This window comes from Pleurodeles waltl, chromosome 7, assembly GCF_031143425.1.
Source record: "Pleurodeles waltl isolate 20211129_DDA chromosome 7, aPleWal1.hap1.20221129, whole genome shotgun sequence".
Taxonomy (NCBI): domain Eukaryota; kingdom Metazoa; phylum Chordata; class Amphibia; order Caudata; family Salamandridae; genus Pleurodeles; species Pleurodeles waltl.
The window spans coordinates 432,503,952-432,530,793 of record NC_090446.1 but is presented as its reverse complement, the minus strand read 5'-3'; the positions used below and the strand labels follow the sequence as shown (position 1 = coordinate 432,530,793).

General features: G+C 48.0%; 1 protein-coding gene across 8 annotated transcripts in view; it reads right to left on the bottom strand.

Moving 5' to 3' along the window:
• The window catches only part of EIF2S2 (eukaryotic translation initiation factor 2 subunit beta), a 327,902-nt gene that overhangs the window by 24,555 nt on the left and 276,505 nt on the right, over positions 1-26,842 (bottom strand). For 6 of the 8 annotated variants that reach the window (XM_069243950.1, XM_069243954.1, XM_069243952.1 and 3 more), the window contains one exon: positions 21,536-21,621. The exons of the other annotated variants lie outside the window; for them this stretch is intronic. In XM_069243950.1, coding sequence (XP_069100051.1) covers positions 21,536-21,621 — 86 coding nt within the window. The remainder of the gene's footprint in view (positions 1-21,535; positions 21,622-26,842) is intronic. 8 annotated transcript variants of the gene reach the window in all.

Sequence of the window (26,842 nt, the reverse complement as noted above, 5' to 3'; positions counted from 1 at the left end):
TATCAGAATAAAGATCCTTGATGATATTAATCATGGAACCCGGAACACCGGTGGTACTAAGGACCTCCCAAAGCTTGGCACGTGGAACAAGGTCAAACGCAGATTTCAAATCAACAAAGGCCACAAATAAGTGGCCTTTGTCTGCATCTACGGTCTTCCACTTAATGGTGGTAAATCGGAAGATCTGATCGATGGTGCTGATCTTGTCCCTAAATCCTGCCTGAAGATGGCTTAAGACCTGATTTTTCGTTATCCATTGTTTTAATCTAGTTAGCAACTGGTACGAGAAAATTTTCTGCAAGTTGTCTAAAAGACTAATAGGCCTATAATTCCCAGGGGAGCTCTTGTCTCCTTTTTTATGAACGGGGACAATAATCGCCATCTTCCACGAGACCGGATAGGATCGAGATGCCATGGCAGTGTTTGATACCCTGTTGATATATCGGGCCCACACAGGTAGGTCTGATTTGTACAGATCTGAGGGAATACCATCTTGGCCAGGGGCCCTACCAGATCTTTGAGCGCAAATTGCCATCTCTGTTTCTTTCAGGGTGAAGGGCGGCATTTTGGGCTGGCACAGTGCATAATCTGTGGAAGTATCATAAAACTCCAACCGAGAGCCATACAGTTCACGAAAATAAGAGAACCAGGTTCATGGGTCGATATGACATTCAGTAGTGGATGACAGGCCTGGGTCGCTGCGCGCAACTAAAGTCCAAAAGAGCTTGGCGTCGCGAGAACTAGCAGCCTCCGCCAGACACTCCCATAAATGCTCCTCATATTTGAGTTTCGATAGCATGCGAGTAGACACATAGTTCTTTCTCGCATATGTAATGTCATCCCGGTTCTTTAACTTTAAGGCTTCAGATAGAAGATGCTTGGCCACCCGGCACTCTTTGTCAAACCATTTGCACCTAGGAGCAGAAGATTTTGTTTGGGATTTGGAAGGTTTAGTGAAAAGCTCCTTAAGTTCCGCAAAAAAACCCACATGGGCGGACAAAATTTCTGAAGGAGATAATGCAATGGAGTCCTCAAAAAGTTGGTGACAGGACATCATAATGCCAAGCTTATGGTTCAATAAGTTAGATTTCAAAAACAAAGGCCACTTTACCGCATGCTTATTAGTGGGAAGTTTCAACAGATCACTACGACCAACCAAACCAGCGGGTAGATCAAACAGGGCTACGTTATATGCAATTTGCAGGGGGGCATGTTCGCTAGTGCGGGGAAGACCCACCTCTATATTAGTTATGAGATGCCAAACTCGCAAATCCAAGATGACATAATCCAAACAACTACTATAATTACCTCTAAAAAAAAGTGGGCCAAGCAGGGTTATCATTTGGAAATCGGCCATTTCCAAAACGGAGGCCATATGTAAGTGCAAGGTCTATTAACTGAGACACCCTAGGGGAAGGAATAAGTGGAGTAGAATGAAATTGAAGTGGGGGAATGTTCCACACTACGTCCTCATCCTGAGTGGACTCCGCAAAGGCTGAGCCAAGTTCAATTTGGGCGTTAAGATCACCAGCAATGATGACTCGGTATTTAGAATGGAATTCTGAAAGAACATTATGCAAGCAATGAATAGTATCAGACTGTTGATTAAGGGAGCCTGGACGGTTATAGATAATACACAGCACAGGGGTACTAGACCTAGGCTGTATTACTATGGCTAAAATATCACAAGAATCAACAGATATTTCCTTGACCCTGACCATTTCAGACATCTTGACCCAGATACATAGACCCCCAACCGCCCTTCCCCTAGGGGATTGAATTGCCTTTTTTTTTTTTATAAAGGAGCGATAACCTTGCCTATACACACCACCCGTTGCCCAAGTTTCCTGGAACATGCAGATAGAGTAAGATTCCACAAAAGCCCCTGTAGGAAGTTTGCTCTGTATGTGCTATTTCAAAGTAAGGAATAGCATGCACAGAGTCCAAGGGTTCCCCTTAGAGGTAAAATAGTGGTAAAAAGAGATAATACTAATGCTTTATTTTGTGGTAGTGTGGTCGAGCAGTAGGCTTATCCAAGGAGTAGTGTTAAGCATTTGTTGTACATACACATAGACAATAAATGAGGTACACACACTCAGAGACAAATCCAGTCAATAGGTTTTGTTATAGAAAAATATCTTTTCATAGTTTATTTTAAGAACCACAGGTTCAAATTTAACATGTAATATCTTGGTTGAAAGGTATTGCAGGTAAGTACATTAGGAACTTTGAATCATTTCAATTGCATATATACTTTTCAAGTTATTCACAAATAGCTATTTTAAAAGTGGACACAGAGCAATTTTCACAGTTCCTGGGGGAGGTAAGTATTTGTTAGTTTTACCAGGTAAGTAAGACACTTACAGGGTTCAGTTCTTGGTCCAAGGTAGCCCACCGTTGGGGGTTCAGAGCAACCCCAAAGTCACCACACCAGCAGCTCAGGGCCGGTCAGGTGCAGAGTTCAAAGTGGTGCCCAAAACGCATAGGCTAGAATGGAGAGAAGGGGGTGCCACGGTTCCGGTCTGCTTGCAGGTAAGTACCCGCGTCTTCGGAGGGCAGACCAGGGGGGTTTGGTAGGGCACCGGGGGGGACACAAGCCCACACAGAAATTTCACCCTCAGCAGCGCGGGGGCGGCCGGGTGCAGTGTAGAAACAAGCGTCGGGTTTGCAATGTTAGTCAATGAGAGATCAAGGGATCTCTTCAGCGCTGCAGGCAGGCAAGGGGGGGCTTCCTTGGGGAAACCTCCACTTGGGCAAGGGAGAGGGACTCCTGGGGGTCACTTCTCCAGTGAAAGTCCGGTCCTTCAGGTCCTGGGGGCTGCGGGTGCAGGGTCTTTTCCAGGCGTCGGGACTTAGGTTTCAGAGAGTCGCGGTCAGGGGAAGCCTCGGGATTCCCTCTGCAGGCGGCACTGTGGGGGCTCAGGGGGGACAGGTTTTGGTACTCACAGTCGTAGAGTAGTCCGGGGGTCCTCCCTGAGGTGTTGGTTCTCCACCAGCCGAGTCGGGGTCGCCGGGTGCAGTGTTGCAAGTCTCACGCTTCTTGCGGGGAGTTGCAGGGTTCTTTAAAGCTGCTTCTTGAGACAAAGTTGCAGTCTTTTTGGAGCAGGTCCGCTGTCCTCGGGAGTTTCTTGTCGTCGTCGAAGCAGGGCAGTCCTCAGAGGATTCAGAGGTCGCTGGTCCCTTTGGAAGGCGTCGCTGGAGCAGAGTTCTTTGGAAGGCAGGAGACAGGCCGGTGAGTTTCTGGAGCCAAGGCAGTTGTTGTCTTCAGGTCTTCCTCTGCAGGGGTTTTCAGCTAGGCAGTCCTTCTTGTTGTTGCAGGAATCTAATTTTCTAGGGTTCAGGGTAGCCCTTAAATACTAAATTTAAGGGCGTGTTTAGGTCTGGGGGGTTAGTAGCCAATGGCTACTAGCCCTGAGGGTGGGTACACCCTCTTTGTGCCTCCTCCCAAGGGGAGGGGGTCACAATCCTAACCCTATTGGGGGAATCCTCCATCTGCAAGATGGAGGATTTCTAAAAGTTAGTCACTTCAGCTCAGGACACCTTAGGGGCTGTCCTGACTGGCCAGTGACTCCTCCTTGTTGTTTTCTTTGTTCCCTCGAGCCTTGCTGCCAAAAGTGGGGGCCGTGGCCGGAGGGGGCGGGCAACTCCACTAAGCTGGAGTGCCCTGCTGGGCTGTGACAAAGGGGTGAGCCTTTGAGGCTCACCGCCAGGTGTTACAGCTCCTGCCTGGGGGAGGTGTTAGCATCTCCACCCAGTGCAGGCTTCGTTACTGGCCTCAGAGTGACAAAGGCACTCTCCCCATGGGGCCAGCAACATGTCTCTGGTGTGGCAGGCTGCTGGAACTAGTCAGCCTACACAGACAGTCGGTTAAGTTTCAGGGGGCACCTCTAAGGTGCCCTCTGTGGTGTATTTTACAATAAAATGTACACTGGCATCAGTGTGCATTTATTGTGCTGAGAAGTTTGATACCAAACTTCCCAGTTTTCAGTGTAGCCATTATGGTGCTGTGGAGTTCGTGTTTGACAAACTCCCAGACCATATACTCTTATGGCTACCCTGCACTTACAATGTCTAAGGTTTTGTTTAGACACTGTAGGGGTACCATGCTCATGCACTGGTACCCTCACCTATGGTATAGTGCACCCTGCCTTAGGGCTGTAAGGCCTGCTAGAGGGGTGACTGACCTATACTTGCATAGGCAGTGAGAGGCTGGCATGGCACCCTGAGGGGAGTGCCATGTCGACTTACTCGTTTTGTCCTCACTAGCACACACAAGCTGGCAAGCAGTGTGTCTGTGCTGAGTGAGAGGTCTCCAGGGTGGCATAAGACATGCTGCAGCCCTTAGAGACCTTCCTTGGCATCAGGACCCTTGGTACTAGAAGTACCAGTTACAAGGGACTTATCTGGATGCCAGGGTCTGCCAATTGTGGATACAAAAGTACAGGTTAGGGAAAGAACACTGGTGCTGGGGCCTGGTTAGAAGGCCTCAGCACACTTTCAATTCAAAACATAGCATCAGCAAAGGCAAAAAGTCAGGGGGCAACCATGCCAAGGAGGCATTTCCTTACACAACCCCCCCCCCCCCAAACGAAAGAGGATGAGACTAACCTTTCCCAAGAGAGTCTTCATTTTCTAAGTGGAAGAACCTGGAAAGGCCATCTGCATTGGCATGGGCAGTCCCAGGTCTGTGTTCCACTATAAAGTCCATTCCCTGTAGGGAGATGGACCACCTCAACAGTTTAGGATTTTCACCTTTCATTTGCATCAGCCATTTGAGAGGTCTGTGGTCAGTTTGAACTAGGAAGTGAGTCCCAAAGAGGTATGGTCTCAGCTTCTTCAGGGACCAAACCACAGCAAAGGCCTCCCTCTCAATGGCACTCCAACGCTGCTCCCTGGGGAGTAACCTCCTGCTAATGAAAGCAACAGGCTGGTCAAGGCCATCATCATTTGTTTGGGACAAAACTGCCCCTATCCCATGTTCAGAGGCATCTGTCTGCACAATGAACTGCTTAGAATAATCTGGAGCTTTTAGAACTGGTGCTGAGCACATTGCTTGTTTCAGGGTGTCAAAGGCCTGTTGGCATTCCACAGTCCAGTTCACTTTCTTGGGTATTTTCTTGGAGGTGAGTTCAGTGAGGGCTGTCACAATGGATCCGTATCCCTTCACAAACCTCCTGTAATACCCAGTCAAGCCAAGGAATGCCCTGACTTGAGTCTGGGTTTTTGGAGCTACCCAGTCCAGAATAGTCTGGATCTTGGGTTGGAGTGGCTGAACTTGGCCTCCACCTACAAGGTGTCCCAAGTAAACCACAGTTCCCTGCCCTATCTGGCATTTGGATGCCTTGATAGAGAGGCCTGCAGATTGCAGAGCCTTCAAAACCTTCTTCAGGTGGACCAGGTGATCCTGCCAGGTGGAGCTAAAGACAGCAATATCATCAAGATAAGCTGTGCTAAAGGACTCCAAGCCAGCAAGGACTTGATTCACCAACCTTTGGAAGGTGGCAGGGGCATTCTTTAAACCAAAGGGCATAACAGTAAACTGATAATGCCCATCAGGTGTGGAGAATGCGGTTTTCTCTTTTGCTCCAGGTGCCATTTTTATTTGCCAGTACCCTGCTGTCAAGTCAAAGGTACTTAAGAATTTGGCAGCACCTAATTTATCTATGAGCTCATCAGCTCTAGGAATTGGATGAGCATCTGTCTTGGTGACAGAATTGAGCCCTCTGTAGTCCACACAAAACCTCATCTCTTTCTTTCCATCTTTGGTGTGAGGTTTGGGGACTAAGACCACTGGGCTAGCCCAGGGGCTGTCAGAGCGTTCAATTACTCCCAATTCCAGCATCTTGTGGACTTCCACCTTAATGCTTTCCTTAACATGGTCAGATTTTGTTTTTGACAGGCATGCTGTCTCCTGTGTCCACATCATGGGTACACAGGTGTGTCTGACCAGGGGTTAGGGAGAAGAGTTCAGGAAACTGTTGTAGGACTCTCCTACAATCAGCTTGCTGTTGGCCAGAGAGGGTGTCTGAGTAGATCACTCCATCTACTGAGCCATCTTTTGGGTCTGATGACAGAAGATCAGGGAGAGGTTCACTCTCTGCCTCCTGATCCTCATCTGTTACCATCAACAGATTCACATCAGCCCTGTCGTGGAAGAGCTTAAGGCGGTTCACATGGATCACCCTCTTGGGGCTCCTGCTTGTGCCCAGGTCCACCAGGTAGGTGACCTGACTCTTCCTTTTTAGAACTGGGTAAGGGCCACTCCATTTGTCCTGGAGTGCCCTGGGAGCCACAGGCTCCAGAACCCAGACTTTCTGCCCTGGTTGGAACTCAACCAGTGCAGCCTTTTGGTCATACCAAAACTTCTGGAGCTGTTGGCTGGCCTCAAGGTTTTTGGTTGCCTTTTCCATGTACTCTGCCATTCTAGAGCGAAGGCCAAGTACATAGTCCACTATGTCTTGTTTAGGCTCATGAAGAGGTCTCTCCCAGCCTTCTTTAACAAGAGCAAGTGGTCCCCTTACAGGGTGACCAAACAGAAGTTCAAAGGGTGAGAATCCTACTCCCTTCTGTGGCACCTCTCTGTAAGCAAAAAGCAGACATGGCAAGAGGACATCCCATCTCCTTTTGAGTTTTTCTGGGAGCCCCATGATCATGCCTTTTAATGTCTTGTTGAATCTCTCAACTAAGCCATTAGTTTGTGGATGGTATGGTGTAGTGAATTTGTAAGTCACTCCACACTCATTCCACATGTGTTTTAGGTATGCTGACATGAAGTTGGTACCTCTGTCAGACACCACCTCCTTAGGGAAACCCACTCTGGTAAAGATACCAATGAGGGCCTTGGCTACTGCAGGGGCAGTAGTCGACCTAAGGGGAATAGCTTCAGGATACCTAGTAGCATGATCCACTACTACTATGAAGTACATATTTCCTGAGGCTGTGGGAGGTTCCAGTGGACCAACTATGTCCACACCCACTCTTTCAAAGGGGACCCCCACCACTGGAAGTGGAATGAGGGGGGCCTTTGGGTGCCCACCTGTCTTACCACTGGATTGACAGGTGGGGCAGGAGAGGCAAAACTCCTTAACCTTCCGGGACATATTGGGCCAGTAGAAGTGGTTGACTAACCTCTCCCACGTCTTGGTTTGTCCCAAATGCCCAGCAAGGGGAATATCATGGGCTAAGGTCAGAATAAACTCTCTGAACGACTGAGGCACTACCACTCTCCTAGTGGCACCAGGTTTGGGGTCTCTGGCCTCAGTGTACAGGAGTCCATCTTCCCAATAGACCCTATGTGTTCCATTTTTCTTGCCCTTGGACTCTTCAGCAGCTTGCTGCCTAAGGCCTTCAAGAGAGGGACAGGTTTCTTGTCCCTTACACAGCTCCTCCCTTGAGGGTCCCTCTGGGCCTAAGAGCTCAACCTGATAAGGTTCAAGCTCCAAAGGCTCAGTTCCCTCAGAGGGCAGAACTTCTTCCTGAGAAGAGAGGTTCCCTTTTTCTGACTGTGTTGCAGTTGGTTTCCCAACTGACTTTCCTTTTCTCTTGGTAGGCTGGGCCATTTTTCCAGACTCCAGCTCTACTTTTTCACCCTGTGCCTTGCATTGTGCTCGTGTTTTTACACACACCAGTTCAGGGATACCCAGCATGGCTGCATGGGTTTTTAGTTCTACCTCAGCCCATGCTGAGGACTCCAGGTCATTTCCAAGCAGACAGTCTACTGGGATGTTTGAGGAGACCACCACCTGTTTCAGGCCATTGACCCCTCCCCATTCTAAAGTTACCATTGCCATGGGATGTGCTTTAGTTTGATTGTCAGCATTGGTGACTGTATAAGTTTTTCCAGTCAGGTATTGGCCAGGGGAAACCAGTTTCTCTGTCACCATGGTGACACTGGCACCTGTATCCCTCAGGCCCTCTACACTTGTCCCATTAATAAAGAGCTGCTGCCTGTATTTTTGCATGTTAGGGGGCCAGGCAGCTAGTGTGGCTAAATCCACCCCACCCTCAGAGACTAGAGTAGCTTCAGTGTGGACCCTGATTTGCTCTGGGCACACTGTTGATCCCACTTGGAGACTAGCCATTCCAGTGTTACCTGGATTGGAGTTTGGAGTGGAACTTTTCTTGGGACAGGCCTTGTCTCCAGTTTGGTGTCCAGACTGACTACAGTTTCGACACCAGGCCTTCTTGGGATCAAAGTTTTTACCCTTGTACCCAGGATTGTTTTGTGAAGAGGCTCTGGGCCCACCCTCCTGTGCAGGTTTTTGGGGGCCTGTAGAAGACTCTTTACTATTTTTAGTTTTGGCTGTCTCACCACCTTTCCCCTGGGGAGGTTTTGTGACCCCTTTCTTTTGGTCACCCCCTGTGGAAGTTTTGGACACCCTAGTCTTGACCCAATGGTCCGCCTTCTTTCCCAATTCTTGGGGAGAAATTGGTCCTAGGTCTACCAGATGCTGATGCAGTTTATCATTGAAACAATTACTTAACAGGTGTTCTTTCACAAATAAATTGTACAGCCCATCATAATTACTTACACCACTGCCTTGAATCCAACCATCTAGTGTTTTCACTGAGTAGTCTACAAAGTCAACCCAGGTCTGGCTCGAGGATTTTTGAGCCCCCCTGAATCTAATCCTATACTCCTCAGTGGAGAATCCAAAGCCCTCAATCAGGGTACCCTTCATGAGGTCATAAGATTCTGCATCTTTTCCAGAGAGTGTGAGGAGTCTATCCCTACACTTTCCTGTGAACATTTCCCAAAGGAAACCACCCCAGTGAGATCTGTTCACTTTTCTGGTTACACAAGCCCTCTCAAAAGCTGTGAACCATTTGGTGATGTCATCACCATCTTCATATTTAGTTACAATCCCTTTAGGGATTTTCAACATGTCAGGAGAATCTCTGACCCTATTTATGTTGCTGCCACCATTGATGGGTCCTAGGCCCATCTCTTGTCTTTCCCTCTCTATGGCTAGGATCTGTCTTTCCAAAGCCAATCTTTTGGCCATCCTGGCTAACTGGATGTCCTCTTCACTGGGGTTATCCTCAATGATTTCAGAGTTGCTGGTCCCTCCTGTGAGGGAGCCAGTATCTCTGACTAGTATTTTTGGAGTCAGGGCTTGAGAGGCCCTGTCCTCCCTAGATAGGACTGGTAGGGGGGAATCTTCCTCCAATTCACTATCCTCTTCCTCTGAGTTGCCACCCTCAGAGGGGTTGGCCTTTTCAAACTCTGCCAAAAGCTCCTGGAGCTGTATTTTGGTAGGTTTGGGGCCTATGGTTATTTTCTTTAGTTTACAGAGTGACCTTAGCTCTCTCATCTGTAGATGGAGGTAAGGTGTGGTGTCGAGTTCCACCACAGCCACATCTGTGCTAGACATTTTGCTTCTAAAAGTTGGAATACTTTTTAAGAATCTACAACTAGTTCTAGGTTCTAATTCAAACTTTTACAAACTTTTAAACTCTAAAAGAAATGCTAAACAGGATCTAACACAAGGCCCTAGCAGGTCTTTTAAGAATTTAGAAAACTTTTCAAATTGCAAAAATCAATTTCTAATGACAATTTTGGAATTTGTCGTGTGATCAGGTATTGGCTGAGTAGTCCAGCAAATGCAAAGTCTTGTACCCCACCGCTGATCCACCAATGTAGGAAGTTGGCTCTGTATGTGCTATTTCAAAGTAAGGAATAGCATGCACAGAGTCCAAGGGTTCCCCTTAGAGGTAAAATAGTGGTAAAAAGAGATAATACTAATGCTCTATTTTGTGGTAGTGTGGTCGAGCAGTAGGCTTATCCAAGGAGTAGTGTTAAGCATTTGTTGTACATACACAGACAATAAATGAGGTACACACACTCAGAGACAAATCCAGCCAATAGGTTTTGTTATAGAAAAATATATTTTCTTAGTTTATTTTAACCACTTCGCTGCCAGGCCTTTTCCCCCTCCTGTGCCAGGCCTTTTTTTGCCTATTTGGGGCAGTTCGCGCTTAGGCCCGCATAACTTTTTGTCCACATAAGCTAACCAAGCCAAATTTGCGTCCTTTTTTTCCAACATCCTAGGGATTCTGGAGGTACCCAGACTTTGTGGGTTCCCCTGAAAGAGGCCAAGAAATTGGCCAAAATACAGGGAAAATGTTTTTTTCAAAAAAATTGGAAAAAGTGGCTGCAGAAGAAGGCTTGTGGTTTTTCCCCTGAAAATGGCATCAACAAAGGGTTTGCGGTGCTAAACTCAGCAGCTTCCCAGCTTTCAGGAACAGGCAGACTTGAATCCGAAAACCCAATTTTTCAACACAATTTTGGCATTTTACTGGGGCATACCCCATTTGTGCAATTTTTTGTGCTTTCAGCCTCCTTCCAGTCAGTGACAGGAATGGTCATGAAACCAATGCTGGATCCCAGAAACCTAAAGATTTCTGAAAAGTAGACAAAATTCTGAATTCAGCAAGGGGTCATTTGTGTAGATCCTACAAGGGTTTCCTACAGAAAATAACAGCTGAAAAAGAAAAATATTGAAATGGAGGTGAAAAAAACATCAATTTTTCTCTACTTTTTACTCTGTAACTTTTCCCTGCAATGTCAGATTATCGAAAGCAATATAGCGTTACGTCTGCTGGACTCCTCTGGTTGCGGGGATATATAGGGTTTGTAGGTTCATCAAGAACCCGAGGAACCCAGAGCCAATAAATGAGCTGCACCCTGCAGTGCGTTTTCATTCTATACCGGGTATACAGTAATTCATTTGCTGAAATATAAGGAGTAAAAAATAGCTATCAAGAAAACCTTTGCATTTCCAAAAAGGGCACAAGATAAGGTGTTGAGGAGCAGTGGTTATTTGCACATCTCTGAATTCCGGGGTGACCATAGTAGCACGTGAATTACATGGAATTTCTCAAATAGATGTCTTTTTTACACACACCCCTATATTTGGAAGGAATAAATGTAGAGAAAGACAAGGGGCAATAACACTTGTTTTGCTATTCTATGTTCCCCCAAGTCTCCCGATAAAAATGATACCTCACTTGTGTGGGTAGGCCTAGCGCCCGCGACAGGATATGCCCCAAAACACAACCTGGACACATCACAGAAAACAGAGCTGTTTTTAGCAAAGTGACTACCTGTAGATTTTGGCCTCTAGCTCAGCTGCCACCTAGGGAAACCTACCAAACCTGTGCATTTCTGAAAACTAGAGACCTAGGGGAATCCAAGGAGGGGTGACTTGCGGGGCTCGGACCAGGTTCTGTTACCCAGAATCCTTTGCAAACCTCAAAATTTGGCTAAAAAAACACATGTCCCTCACATTTCTGTGGCAGAAAGTTCTGGAATCTGAGAGGAGCCACAAATTTCCTTCCACCCAGCGTTCCCCCAAGTCTCCCGATAAAAATGATACCTCACTTGCGTGGGTAGGCCTAGCGCCGGCGACAGGAAACACCCCAAAGCGCAACGTGGACACATCCTAAATTTTGGAAAAAAACAGAGGTGTTTTTTGCGAAGTGCCTACCTGTAGATTTTGGCCTCTAGCTCAGCCGGCACCTAGGGAAACCTACCAAACCTGTGCATTTCTGAAAACTAGAGACCTAGGGGAATCCAAGGAGGGGTGACTTGCGGGGCTCGGACCAGGTTCTGTTACCCAGAATCCTTTGCAAACCTCAAAATTTGGCTAAAAATACACATGTTACTCACATTTCTGTGGCAGAAAGTTCTGGAATCTGAGAGGAGCCACAAATTTCCTTCTACCCAGCGTTCCCCCAAGTCTCCCGATAAAAATGATACATCACTTGTGTGGGTAGGACTAGCGCCCACGAAAGGAAAGGGCCCAAAACACAACGTGGACATCACATTTTTTTATAAAAAGCAGTGCCTACCTGTGGATTTTGGCCTGTAGCTCAGCCGACACCTGAGGAAACCTAGCAAACCAGTGCATTTTTGAAAACTAGAAACCCAGGGGAATCCAAGATGGGGTGACTTGCGGGGCTCTGACCAGGTTATGTTACCCAGAATCCTTTGCAAACATCAAAATTTGGCCCAAAAAACACTTTTTCCTCTCATTTCGGTGACAGAAAGTTCTGGAATCTGAGAGGAGCCACAAATTTCCTTCCACCCAGCGTTCCCCTAAGTCTCTCGATAAAAATGGTACATCACTTCTGTGGGTAGGCCTAGCGCCCACAAAAGGAAATGGCCCAAAACACAACGTGGACAACATATTTTTTCACAGAAAACAGATGTTTTTTGCAAGGTGCCTACCTGTGGTGTTTGGCCTGTAGCTCAGCCGGCCCCGGGTGGGGGGGGGGGGGGGCAGAAATGGCCTAAAATAAATTTGCCCCCCCAACCCCCACCCCCCCCCGGAGCGACCCTTGCCTACGGGGTCGCTCCCCCTGCGTGACATTGGCGCCAAAAAACAAATCCCCGGTGCCTAGTGGTTTCTGCCCCCTTGGGGGCAGATTGACCTAAAATTGGCCAATCTGCCCCCAGGGGGGCAGAAATGGTCTAAATACAATTTGCCCCCCCAGGGGAGCGACCCTTGCCTGATGGGTCGCTCCCCATCTCTAAAAAAAGAAACAAAAAAAAAAAAAAAAAACACAAAAAAAAAATTGCCCTGGCGCCTAGAGTGTTCTGCCCCCCCCGCCCCCGGGGGCAGTTCGGCCTAATAGGCCGATCTGTCCCCCGGGGGGGCAGAAATGGCCTAAAATAAATTTGCCTCCCCAACCCCCACCCCCCGCGAGCGACCCTTGCCTACGGGGTCGCTCCCCCTGCGTGAGACATTGGCGCCAAAAAACAAATCCCCGGTGCCTAGTGGTTTCTGCCCCCTTGGGGGCAGATTGACCTAAAATCGGCCAATCTGCCCCAAGGGAGGCAGAAATGGCCAAAATATAATTTTCCCCCAAGTGGAGCGACCCTTGCCTAAGGGGTCGCTCCCCACCAAAAAAAAAAAAAAAATGAAACAAACAAAAAAAAATGGTCCCTGGTGCCTAGAGGTTTCTGCCCCCCCTGGGGGCAGATCGGCCTAATAGTAGGCCGATCTGCCCCCAGGGGGGGCAGAAAAGGCCTTCCCGAAAATATGCCCCCCCTGGGAGCGACCCTTGCCCAAGGGGTCGCTCCCTTTTGTCAATAATAAAAAAAAATAAAAATCCCTGGTGTCTAGTGGTTTCTACCCCCCTTGGGGGCAGATTGGCCTCATCAAAATAGGCCAATCTGCCCCCAAGGGGGGCAGAAATGGGCAAAATATAATTTTCCCCCAAGGGGAGCGACCCTTGCCTAAGGGGTCGCTCCCCACCTCAATAAACAAAAATGAAACAAAAAAAAAAAAAAAAAAAAAAGGTCCCTGGTGCCTAGAGGTTTCTGCCCCCCCTGGGGGCAGAAAAGGCCTTTTCAAAAAAATGCCCCTCCTGGGAGCGACCCTTGCCCAAGGGGTCGCTCCCTTTTGTCAATTTCAAAGAAAAAAAAAAAAATCCCTGGTGTCTAGTGGGGTTTCAAAAGCCGGATTGCAAGCAATCCGTTTTTTGAAACCCTCAGAGGGACTTCAAAGGGAAGGAAATACTTTTCCTTCCCTTTGAAGCCCCTCCGGGCCTCCCAAGTGATTGAAAAAGAGGGGGGGTGGGGGGGGGCTGGGGGTGGAAGGGGAAGGGATTCCCCGGTCAGCCCTGACCTAGGGGGGTGGGGGGGGCGGCCTTCGGGAGGAGCGCTAGCGCTTCTCCCGAGGGAAGCATTCAGGACGTAATGGTTACGTCCATGGCGCCACACGGGCACTGCCATGGACGTAACCATTACGTCCGTGGCGGGGAAGGGGTTAAGAACCACAGGTTCAAATTTAACATGTAATATCTTGTTTGAAAGGTATTGCAGGTAAGTACATTAGGAACTTTGAATCATTTCAATTGCATGTATACTTTTCAAGTTATTCACAAATAGCTATTTCAAAAGTGGACACAGTGCAATTTTCACAGTTCCTGGGGGAGGTAAGTTTTTGTTAGTTTTACCAGGTAAGTAAGACACTTACAGGGTTCAGTTCTTGGTCCAAGGTAGCCCACCGTTGGGGGTTCAGAGCAACCCCAAAGTTACCACACCAGCAGCTCAGGGCCGGTCAGGTGCAGAGTTCAAAGTGGTGCCCAAAACGCATAGGCTTCAATGGAGAGAAGGGGGTGCCCCGGTTCCAGTCTGCCAGCAGGTAAGTACCCGCGTCTTCGGAGGGCAGACCAGGGGGGTTTTGTAGGGCACCGGGGGGGGGGACACAAGCCCACACAGAAATTTCACCCTCAGCGGCGCGGGGGCGGCCGGGTGCAGTGTTAGAACAAGCGTCGGGCTCGCAATGGAAGTCAATGAGAGATCAAGGGATCTCTTCAGCGCTGCAGGCAAGCAAGGGGGGGCTTCCTCGGGGAAACCTCCACTTGGGCAAGGGAGAGGGACTCCTGGGGGTCACTTCTGCAGTGAAAGTCCGGTCCTTCAGGTCCTGGGGGCTGCGGGTGCAGGGTCTTTTCCAGGCGTCGGGACTTAGGTTTCAGAGAGTCGCGGTCAGGGGAAGCCTCGGGATTCCCTCTGCAGGTGGCGCTGTGGGGGCTCAGGGGGGACAGGTTTTGGTACTCACAGTCGTAGAGTAGTCCGGGGGTCCTCCCTGAGGTGTTGGTTCTCCACCAGCCGAGTCGGGGTCGCCGGGTGCAGTGTTGCAAGTCTCACGCTTCTTGCGGGGAGATTGCAGGGTTCTTTAAAGCTGCTTCTTTGGATAAAGTAGCAGTCTTTTTGGAGCAGGTCAGCTGTCCTCGGGAGTTTCTTGTCGTCGTCGAAGCAGGGCAGTCCTCAGAGGATTCAGAGGTCGCTGGTCCCTTTGGAAGGCGTCGCTGGAGCAGAGTTCTTTGGAAGGCAGGAGACAGGCCGGTGAGTTTCTGGAGCCAAGGCAGTTGTTGTCTTCTGGTCTTCCTCTGCAGGGGTTTTCAGCTAGGCAGTCCTTCTTGTTGTTGTTGCAGGAATCTAATTTTCTAGGGTTCAGGGTAGCCCTTAAATACTAAATTTAAGGGCGTGTTTAGGTCTGGGGGGTTAGTAGCCAATGGCTACTAGCCCTGAGGGTGGGTACACCCTCTTTGTGCCTCCTCCCAAGGGGAGGGGGTCACAATCCTAACCCTATTGGGGGAATCCTCCATCTGCAAGATGGAGGATTTCTAAAAGTTAGAGTCACCTCAGCTCAGGACACCTTAGGGGCTGTCCTGACTGGCCAGTGACTCCTCCTTGTTGCTTTCTTTGTTCCCTCCAGCCTTGCCGCCAAAAGTGGGGGCCGTGGCCGGAGGGGGCGGGCAACTCCACTAAGCTGGAGTGCCCTGCTGGGCTGTGACAAAGGGGTGAGCCTTTGAGGCTCACCGCCAGGTGTTACAGCTCCTGCCTGGGGGAGGTGTTAGCATCTCCACCCAGTGCAGGCTTTGTTACTGGCCTCAGAGTGACAAAGGCACTCTCCCCATGGGGCCAGCAACATGTCTCTAGTGTGGCAGGCTGCTGGAACTAGTCAGCCTACACAGACAGTCGGTTAAGTTTCAGGGGGCACCTCTAAGGTGCCCTCTGGGGTGTATTTTGCAATAAAATGTACACTGGCATCAGTGTGCATTTATTGTGCTGAGAAGTTTGATACCAAACTTCCCAGTTTTCAGTGTAGCCATTATGGTGCTCTTATGGCTACCCTGCACTTACAATGTCTAAGGTTTTGTTTAGACACTTGTAGGGGTACCATGCTCATGCACTGGTACCCTCACCTATGGTATAGTGCACCCTGCCTTAGGGCTGTAAGGCCTGCTAGAGGGGTGACTGACCTATACTTGCATAGGCAGTGAGAGGCTGGCATGGCACCCTGAGGGGAGTGCCATGTCGACTTACTCGTTTTGTTCTCACTAGCACACACAAGCTGGCAAGCAGTGTGTCTGTGCTGAGTGAGAGGTCTCCAGAGTGGCATAAGACATGCTGCAGCCCTTAGAGACCTTCCTTGGCATCCGGGCCCTTGGTACTAGAAGTACCAGTTACAAGGGACTTATCTCGATGCCAGGGTCTGCCAATTGTGGATACAAAAGTACAGGTTAGGGAAAGAACACTGGTGCTGGGGCCTGGTTAGCAGTCCTCAGCACACTTTCAATTGTAAACATAGCATCAGCAAAGGCAAAAAAGTCAGGGGGCAACCATGCCAAGGAGGCATTTCCTTACAGCCCCCCATTCCCGATCAGGCAGTTTGCTCTTAATACCTGCCACATTCCAGGACAACAAATACCCTTCAAAAGATGGAGTGTTACAAGTGAGCGTACCAGAATCAGTGCCCGTAACTAATTTAGGATTAACTATTGGAATACAGAGAGAAGCACTTGAAATAGGACCACCTGGGCTGATTAAAGGTCTTTGAGACAATACAAGTGGACCACAGGGTATGCAATGATTAGGGAAGCGTAGTCAATCCACATCAGATGTATCCCCTATAGTGACAGGGTCTTGAGTACCAATATGTTTAGGATTGTGAACCAAAGCAGCCCCATCAGCAGGGAAAGGCAACAAGCCAGACTTAGGCACAAGAACTGGAGCACTGCAGGGAATTCCCTTGGGCCTAAAAGGATGGGCGGGCAAGATCTTGTGGCCAATAGCAGGCAGGCGTTCGCAGAAATGTATATCAAGGTCAGTTCTTAACATATTGCGGGCTTCCATCTGCAAAAGCCCCCTAACTAGTTCGGGGTTAGTGAGGTTAATTTTAATGGTGTCACGGCCACTGGGACAACCACGTACCCTAGAAGCAAAGACAATATCAGAATTAATAATAGAAGCACAGCCCCTGGTATGACGGATCCAATATGCCACCTTGTTAACAAGAGAGGAAGTATCTTCTCTGATATGAGATGTAAGGGGAGGCACATTGCACAAATAAATACAATTTGAATTAGACACATGAATAGAAGGAGCCACAACTTGACTAAAGTCAAAAGAGGGAAGTGCCGAACGTACTGTCGAAGTGGCCAGTTGAATCCCATGGCTTGGCTTATTAGAGGGGCCCTTGTTAAGGTCCCCACTTGATGAAGAAATAACAGGCAGTGCAACCGAGCCCAGAGGGCAAGAAGATTGTGCTGGCACAGGAATCAAGGTACGGTGAGGAGGTGAGGCAATTTTTTTTAAAGAAGATTGAGAATCTCAAACAGTAGACCCTTTAGCTCCCCGACTTCACGTTTTAAACTAGAGACTATTGTTAGCACGTCTTCTCCTGGAGGGTCACAGGGAGTGATAGCGGGTGGAGATATCAAAAGTTGTTTGACACCCACCGAGTCAGCCTGGTCTAAAATAGAAAAACGATTAGCGCAAGGGATGCCACTGAGGATAGGGTCATAAGAAGTAGCATCCAAGTTATCCATTAGACCAGGGGGAGTAAAAGATTTAGGCAAACCCAACTGGCTAGACAATACAGAAACTTGCACAGGGGATTTAAAAGGCTGGGGATCAATAGAAAGGTTAGGGCCTGCTGTTAGGAACGGAAGTCTCATCTATACCGATAAAATTTCTGCTGAACTTGTCAGCCTAAAAATGTTTTTTTTCCAAACTGTCCTTTTGGACCCATTTTGGTTTCCCCTCACTTTCGATGTGTTTTTGGCTCTTCCTGGTCACAAACACTTGGCCCACCTACACAAGTGAGGTATCATTTTTACCGGGAGACTGAGGGGAACGTTGGGTGGTAGGAAATTTGTCCCGGTGCAGTGATCCCACACAGAAATGTGGGAAAATTTGATTTTGTAGCTAAATTGGCGGTTTGCTGAGGATTCTGGGTAAGAAAATATTGGGGGATCCACACAAGTCACACCTCTCAACTCCCTCGGGTGTCTAGTTTTCAGAAATGTCTGGGTTTGGTAGGTTTCCCTAGATGGCTGCTGAGCCCAGGACCAAAAACGCACGTGCCTCCCCCGCAAAAACAGGTAGTTTTCTATTTGATAATTTTGATGTGTCCAGATAGTGTTTTGGGGCACTTCCTGTTGCGAGCACAAGGCCTACCCACACAAGTGAGGTACCATTTTTATCGGGAGACTTGGGGGAACGCTGGGTGGAAGAAAATTTGTGGCTCCTCTCAGATTCCAGAACTTTGTCACCGAAATATGAGGAAAAAGTGTTTTTTTAGCCACTTTGAGGTTTGCAAAGGATTCTGGGTAACAGAACCTGGTGAGACCCCGACAAGTCAAATGCACAGGTTTGGTAGGTTTCCCTAAGTGGCGGCTGAGCTAGAGGCCAAAATCCACAGGTAGGCACTTTGCAAAAAACACCTCTGTTTTCTTTGGTAAAATGTGATGTGTCCACTTTGTGTTTTGGGGCATTTCCTGTCGCGGGCACTAGGCCTACCCACACAAGTGAGGTATCATTTTTATCGGGAGACGTGGGGGAACATAGAATAGCAAAACAAGTGTTATTGCCCCTGGTCTTTCTCTACATTTTTTCCTTCCAAATATAAGACAGTGTGTAAAAAAGACGTCTATTTGAGAAATGCCCTGTAATCCACATGCTAGTATGGGCACCTCAGAATTCAGAGATGTGCAAATAACCACTGCTCCTCAACACCGTATCTTGTGCCCATTTTCCAAATACAAAGGTTTTCTTGATACCTATTTTTGACTCTGTATTTTAGCAAATGAATTGCTGTATACCCGGTATAGAATGAAAACCCACTGCAAGGTGCAGCTCTTTTATTGGCTCTGGGTACCTAGGATTCTTGATGAACCTACAAGCCCTATATATCCCTGCAACCAGAAGAGTCCAGCAGACGTAACGGTATATTGCTTTCAAACATCTGACATCGCAGGAAAAAGTTAGAGTAAAACGTAGAGAAAAATTGCAGTTTTTTTCACCTCAATTTCATTATTTTTTTATTTCAGTTATTTTCTGTAGGAAACCCTTGTAGGATCTACACAAATTACCCATTGCTGAATTCAGAATTCTGTCTACTTTTCAGAAATGTTTCGGTTTCTGGGATCCAGCATTGGTTTCACACCCATTTCTGTCACTGACTGGAAGGAGGTTGAAAGCACACAAAATCGTAAAAATGGCGAATGTCCCAGTCAAATGCCAAAATTGTGTTGAAACATTGGGTTTTCTGATTCAATTCTGCCTGTTCCTGAAAGCTGGGAAGCTGGTGATTTTAGCACTGCAAACCCTTTGCTGATGCCTATTTCAGGAAAAAAAACACAAGCCTTCTTCTGCAGCCCTTTTCCCAATTTTTTTTTTTTTTTTTTAAACGGAATTTTCACTGTATTTTGGCTAATTTCTTGGTCTCCTTCAGGGGAACCCACAAAGTCTGGGTACCTCTAGAATCCCTAGGATGTTGGAAAAAAAGGACACTTTTGGCGTGGGTAGCTTATGTGGACAAAAAGTTATGAGGGCCTAAGCGAGAACTATTCCAAACAAGCAAAAAAAAAGGCCTGTCACAGGAGGGGGAAAGGCCTGGCAGCGAAGGGGTTAATGGTCTACAATGTTATGATAATTTTGTGCAATGTTAATGGGAGTTTTAAATAGGCATAAAGCTAGCAGACTGCATGTAAAACATTTTAACATCACATTATTAAAAATGCATTTGCCAATAGATTTGGTTGTTGAGATGCAGACAAGGAGATGCAGATCAATAAGCTCTCGTGTGCAGCACCTTTGGCCAATGGGCACTGCTTTTAGGGAAGTTCCTCTGCTGTATGAGCCACAGACTACATAAAATAGTAGATTGGATAACCACTAACTAGAGTCAAAATCTTAGCTGTGTGTAATTCGACTTGACCCACCAAAGTTGTTTTCACATTCTATATGATGTCATTTAAAACTTCTAGGGAGAAATGAAAACAGGTTATGCACCTGTGCAAGAAACACGTACTTGTAACAAGTTATGTGGCTTGAAGCTCCTCTAGATTTTTATTAGGTCAGGAAAATTGTATTTAAAGGTAAAACATGCAGTTATTTTTTTGCATTATCTCCCCGTTCTTAACCAAGTAGGGGTTTTGCTTGAATATAGGCGCTTCAAGGCGCTAATCTATTGCGATGTGTAAGCAACCCATTTTCATTTGCAGTGTGATTCACATCTAGATCCATGTGCTTTGCATTGATTTTAAAGTGTATGGGAAATTAAAAAGTGGGGTCAGATCCGAACAATTATTTGGCTACATTATGTCCCACCTATGTCTCACACCTGTTTCCTTGACTGTACATCTGGGATTTAGTGTTTAGTAAAATCTGGTATGGAAGGTCATGTGACCTCCATACAAATGTCTTGATGTGAAACATTACGTATCAAAGGTATTAAAGACCCTTTATCCTTGCGTATGTGCTTCTGATCTTGCTTTTTATTCTTTGGATTCTTATGATCCTTTTGTTTTTGTAGCATGTGTCATGAAAAATAGCTCACCTTTCCTTATTGTTTTGGTTTCTTCTAAGTACTATGTGAGAGCCCTTCTAACATCGAATGTGTTGAGAGCTCTGAGCTTGTGTCTTAAGCTAATAGAAGAACGATGGTGGGCGAAACAACTGATTTAACATGAAACACGGAAATCAATGAGGGTATAAAATTAGCATTAACTCTAACTATATCCTGGCCTTAATGTATGGTATATGTGGTTCATACTTGAATTTTGCTCGTTTTGGCTAAAAGAAAGGCTTTTTTTTTTTAAACCACAAGGTGTTTGAGTGTGTATCGGTTCAAAGACTAACTTTGAATAATACTGTAAGATCTTAAGTATGAGAACACATTAGAGGCTGCATTGTTATAGATTCTTCGCCCCGTCTATGAACTTTGTGATTAATGGAGCTCCGAAATATTTTTTTACTCTTCTCCTTTAGCGAATGCTACTATGTCAGTTACATAAGTGTACTTCTGGAAAGAGATACAAGAGTTCTGATTGTAACAAATACATTAGCTATGACAACCTAATTTGTTTTTTCTCTTTAGCTTCTTTATTGCATTGTATAATGAACTGTTTCCAGGTTGCCCTGCTTCCTTAATAAGTCTACTTTGATTGGGATCTTAAGCATCTGATGCTGTGTCATTACTAGAAGTGAGTACCATGCTGGTTCTGCCCATAGAGGCGCAATTAGAATCAACATCAGTTTGCCTACATTTGTTTATCACAATTTGCATAACTGGAAAAGTGCAAGCCAATGCTCCAATACGAATCCAATGACCGTGCATTGCTCACTGACTAGGGCTGTGGAAGCTGTACGAGAGGCCCACTTTTGTACGTGTTGTACGACACGTGGAAAAACCCAATACATAAAAATAAAAAAATACATTCAAAAAAACTATGAGTAATGTGCGAACCTGTAATGGAACAGTTACCTCCTATCATCTATGCCCAACAAACACATTGTATCCTGGGATCTGGTGGCTGGTCTCAAAAGCCTCTTCAGACTAACTGTCCCATCAATAGCACTTCATGTTTCAGTTGCTGCCACTACAGTAATCTTCTAAATAGTTCCTTGATGGAAGGTCTGCACTTTTACCAAATCACCAAGCACTCCCACAACCCCTCCAACAAAGGACAAAATAAAAATTCAAGAAAATATATTTTTAAAAAATCAACTTACTTATATATCGTCTCAAGACATTTTCAATCTGTTTTTGTTGGAATCGCCCTTTAATTACTAGCTGGTTGTTACCATCTATTGAGCCACTAAGGAGGGAAAAAAAAAAGAACAAAAAAAAAAAAACACCATGTCAAGTAAGATTACTTCACTTGAAATCGAAATGCACAACCCCCAAATGTATTCTAACATGCGACTCTGATAGTTGACAGTATATTTTACACTGCTTCCGGCAAAGTCATCCTTTTATCACAAGATGATGGAACAACGGCCACTAGGGGACAAATCCCAAAAATTATAGCCAGATCAAAAGGCTGTGTAAAGAAATGGCTCCCTGTTGCAGTTACCCCCCCCCCCCCACACTTTTTGCCTGATACTGACTTGACTGAGAAGTGTGCTGGGACCCTGCTAACCAGGCCCCAGCACCAGTGTTCTTTCACCTAAAATGTACCATTGTCTCCACAATTGGCACACCCCTGGCACCCAGGTAAGTCCCTTGTAACTGGTACCCCTGGTACCAAGGGCCCTGATGCCAGGGAAGGTCTCTAAGGGCTGCAGCATGTCTTATGCCACCCTAGGGACCCCTCACTCAGCACAGACACACTGCTTGCCAGCTTGTGTGTGCTGGTGGGGAGAAAATGACAGTCGACATGGCACTCCCCTCAGGGTGCCATGCCAACCTCACACTGCCTGTGGCATAGGTAAGTCACCCCTCTAGCTGGCCTTACAACCCTAAGGCAGGGTGCACTATACTACAGGTGAGGGCATAGGTGCATGAGCACTATGCCCCTACAGTGTCTAAGCAAAACCTTAGACATTGTAAGTGCAGGGTAGCCATAAGAGTATATGGTCTGGGGAGTCTGTCAAAAACTAACTCCACAGCTCCATAATGGCTATAATGGCTACTTGGTACCAAACTTCTCAGAATAATAAACCCACACTGATGCCAGTGTTGGATTTATAAAAAAATGCACACAGAGGGCATCTTAGAGATGCCCCCTGTATTTTACCCAATTGTTCAGTGCAGGACTGACTGGTCTGTGCCAGCCTGCTGCTGAGACACGCGTTTCTGACCCCATGCGGTGAGAGTCTTTGTGCTCTCTGAGGACAGAAAAAAAGCCTGCTCTGGGTGGAGGTGCTTCACACCTCCCCCCTGCAGGAACTGTAACACCTAGCAGTGAGCTTCAAAGGCTCAAGCTTAGTGTTACAATGCCCCAGGGCACTCCAGCTAGTGGAGATGCCCGCCCCCCTGGACCCAGCCCCCACTTTTGGCGGCAAGTCCAGGAGAGATAATGAGAAAAACAAGGAGGAGTCACTGGCCAGTCAGGACAGCCCCTAAGGTGTCCTGAGCTGAGGTGACTGACTTTTAGAAATCCTCCATCTTGTAGAAGGATTCCCCCAATAGGAATAGGGATGTGCCTCCCTCCCCTCAGGGAGGAGGCACAAAGAGGGTGTACCCACCCTCAAGGACAGTAGCCATTGGCTACTGCCCTCCCAGACCTAAACACACCCCTAAATTCAGTATTTAGGGGCTCCCCAGAACCTAGGAACTGAGATTCCTGCAACTTACCGAAGAAGAAGACTGCTGAGCTGAAAACCCCTGCAGAAGAAGAAAGAAGACACCAACTGCTTTGGCCCCAGTCCTACCGGCCTGTCTCCTGCCTTCTAAAGAAACCTGCTCCAGCAACGCTTTCTCCAGGACCAGCGACCTCTGAATCCTCAGAGGACTGCCCTGCTTCCAAGAGACCAAGAAACTCCTGAGAACAGCGGCCCTGTTCAACAAAGACTGCAACTTTGTATCCAGAGGAGCAGATTTAAAGACCCCTGCAATCCCCGCAAGAAGCGTGAGACTTGCAACACCGCACCCGGCGACCCCGACTCGACTGGTGGAGAAACACCACCTCAGGGAGGACCCTCCGGCGACTCCGAGACTGTGAGTAACCAAAGTTGTCCCCCCTGATCCCCCACAGCGACGCCTGCAGAGGGAATCCCGAGGCTCCCCCTGATCACGACTGCCTGACTCTAAAATCCCGATGGTTGGAAAAGACCCTGCACCCGCAGCCCCCAGCACCTGAAGGATCGGAACTTCAGTGCAGGAGTGACCCCCAGGAGGCCCTCTCCCTTGCCCAGGTGGTGGCTACCCCGAGGAGCCCCCCCCTTGCCTGCACCCCTGAAGAGACCCCTTGGTCTCCCATTGATTTACATTGCGAACCAGACGCTTGTTTACACACTGCACCCGGCTGCCCCCGCGCTGCTGAGGGTGTACTTTTGGTGTGAACTTGTGTCCCCCCCCCCCCGGTGCCCTACAAAACCCCCCTGGTCTGCCCTCCGAAGACGCGGTGTAGGAAGTTGGCTCTGTATGCACTATTTCCAAGTAAGGAATAGTATGCACAGAGTCCAAGGGTTCCCCTTAGAGGTAAGATAGTGGCAAAAAGAGACAATACTAATGCTCTATTTTGTGGTAGTGTGGTCGAGCAGTAGGCTTATCCAAGGAGTAGTGTTAAGCATTTGTTGTACATACACATAGACAATAAATGAGGTACACACACTCAGAGACAAATCCAGCCAATAGGTTTTGTTATAGAAAAATATCTTTTCTTAGTTTATTTTAAGAACCACAGGTTCAAATTCTACATGTAATATCTCATTCGAAAGGTATTGCAGGTAAGTACTTTAGGAACTTCAAATCATCAAAATTGCATGTATACTTTTCAAGTTATTCACAAATAGCTGTTTTAAAAGTGGACACTTAGTGCAATTTTCACAGTTCCTAGGGGAGGTAAGTATTTGTTAGGTTAACCAGGTAAGTAAGACACTTACAGGGCTTAGTTCTTGGTCCAAGGTAGCCCACCGTTGGGGGTTCAGAGCAACCCCAAAGTCACCACACCAGCAGCTCAGGGCCGGTCAGGTGCAGAGTTCAAAGTGGTGCCCAAAACACATAGGCTAGAATGGAGAGAAGGGGGTGCCCCGGTTCCGGTCTGCTTGCAGGTAAGTACCCGCGTCTTCGGAGGGCAGACCAGGGGGGTTTTGTAGGGCACCGGGGGGGACACAAGCCCACACAGAAATTTCACCCTCAGCAGCGCGGGGGCGGCCGGGTGCAGTGTAGAAACAAGCGTCGGGTTTGTAATGGAAGTCAATGGGAGATCTAGGGATCTCTTCAGCGCTGCAGGCAGGCAAGGGGGGGGTTCCTCGGGGAAACCTCTACTTGATCAAGGGAGAGGGACTCCTGGGGGTCACTCCTCCAGTGAAAGTCCGGTCCTTCAGGTCCTGGGGGCTGCGGGTGCAGGGTCTCTCCCAGGTGTCGGGACTTAGGATTCAAAGAGTCGCGGTCAGGGGAAGCCTTGGGATTCCCTCTGCAGGCGGCGCTGTGGGGGCTCGGGGGGACAGGTTTTTGTACTCACAGTCTTAGAGTAGTCCTGGGGTCCCTCCTGAGGTGTTGGATCGCCACCAGCCGAGTCGGGGTCGCCGGGTGCAGTGTTGCAAGTCTCACGCTTCTTGCGGGGAGCTTGCAGGGTTCTTTAAAGCTGCTGGAAACAGAGTCGCAGCTTTTCTTGGAGCAGGTCCGCTGTCCTCGGGAGTTTCTTGTCTTTTCGAAGCAGGGGCAGTCCTCAGAGGATGTCGAGGTCGCTGGTCCCTTTGGAAGGCGTCGCTGGAGCAGGATCTTTGGAAGGCAGGAGACAGGCCGGTGAGTTTCTGGAGCCAAGGCAGTTGTCATCTTCTGGTCTTCCGCTGCAGGGGTTTTCAGCTGGGCAGTCCTTCTTGTAGTTGCAGGAATCTAATTTTCTAGGGTTCAGGGTAGCCCTTAAATACTAAATTTAAGGGCGTGTTTAGGTCTGGGGGGTTAGTAGCCAATGGCTACTAGCCCTGAGGGTGGGTACACCCTCTTTGTGCCTCCTCCCAAGGGGAGGGGGTCACAATCCTAACCCTATTGGGGGAATCCTCCATCTGCAAGATGGAGGATTTCTAAAAGTTAGAGTCACTTCAGCTCAGGACACCTTAGGGGCTGTCCTGACTGGCCAGTGACTCCTCCTTGTTGCTTTCTTTGTTCCCTCCAGCCTTGCCGCCAAAAGTGGGGGCCGTGGCCGGAGGGGGCGGGCAACTCCACTAAGCTGGAGTGTCCTGCTGGGCTGTGACAAAGGGGTGAGCCTTTGAGGCTCACCGCCAGGTGTCACAGCTTCTGCCTGGGGGAGGTGTTAGCATCTCCACCCAGTGCAGGCTTTGTTACTGGCCTCAGAGTGACAAAGGCACTCTCCCCATGGGGCCAGCAACATGTCTCTAGTGTGGCAGGCTGCTGGAACCAGTCAGCCTACACAGATAGTTGGTTAAGTTTCAGGGGGCACCTCTAAGGTGCCCTCTGGGGTGTATTTTACAATGAAATGTACACTGGCATCAGTGTGCATTTATTGTGCTGAGAAGTTTGATACCAAACTTCCCAGTTTTCAGCGTAGCCATTATGGTGCTGTGGAGTTCGTGTTTGACAGACTCCCAGACCATATACTCTTATGGCTACCCTGCACTTACAATGTCTAAGGTTTTGTTTAGACACTGTAGGGGTACCATGCTCATGCACTGGTACCCTCACCTATGGTATAGTGCACCCTGCCTTAGGGCTGTAAGGCCTGCTAGAGGGGTGTCTTACCTATACTGCATAGGCAGTGAGAGGCTGGCATGGCACCCTGAGGGGAGTGCCATGTCGACTTACTCATTTTGTTCTCACTAGCACACACAGGCTTGTAAGCAGTGTGTCTGTGCTGAGTGAGGGGTCTCTAGGGTGGCATAAGACATGCTGCAGCCCTTAGAGACCTTTCCTTGGCATCAGGGCCCTTGGTACTAGAAGTACCAGTTTACAAGGGACTTATCTGAATGCCAGGGTGTGCCAATTGTGGATACAATGGTACATTTTAGGTGAAGGAACACTGGTGCTGGGGCCTGGTTAGCAGGGTCCCAGCACACTTCTCAGTCAAGTCAGCATCAGTATCAGGCAAAAAGTGGGGGGGGGGGTAACTGCAACAGGGAGCCATTTCTTTACACAAGCCCCCCCCAGCCTACAGGCCAGGAGACTCAGCCCAAGCTGGGAGAGTCTTCCTAGTATGTCAGGCGAGGAAGAGTAGGAGAAATAGGCTGGTTAGTTGCAGGGCCTACTCTGCCTTACATCCTTCTGTTCAGGTCATTCCCTTTGGGGAACTGACCCACTTCCACAGTGATAGGACCTAGTCTGAATTGCCTCTTGTCTGCCTCTTCAATGTCTCCACCCATTCTTTCTATTTTGGTCTTAGAGGTGTCCACCTCTGCTAACCTTATCTTGGCCAG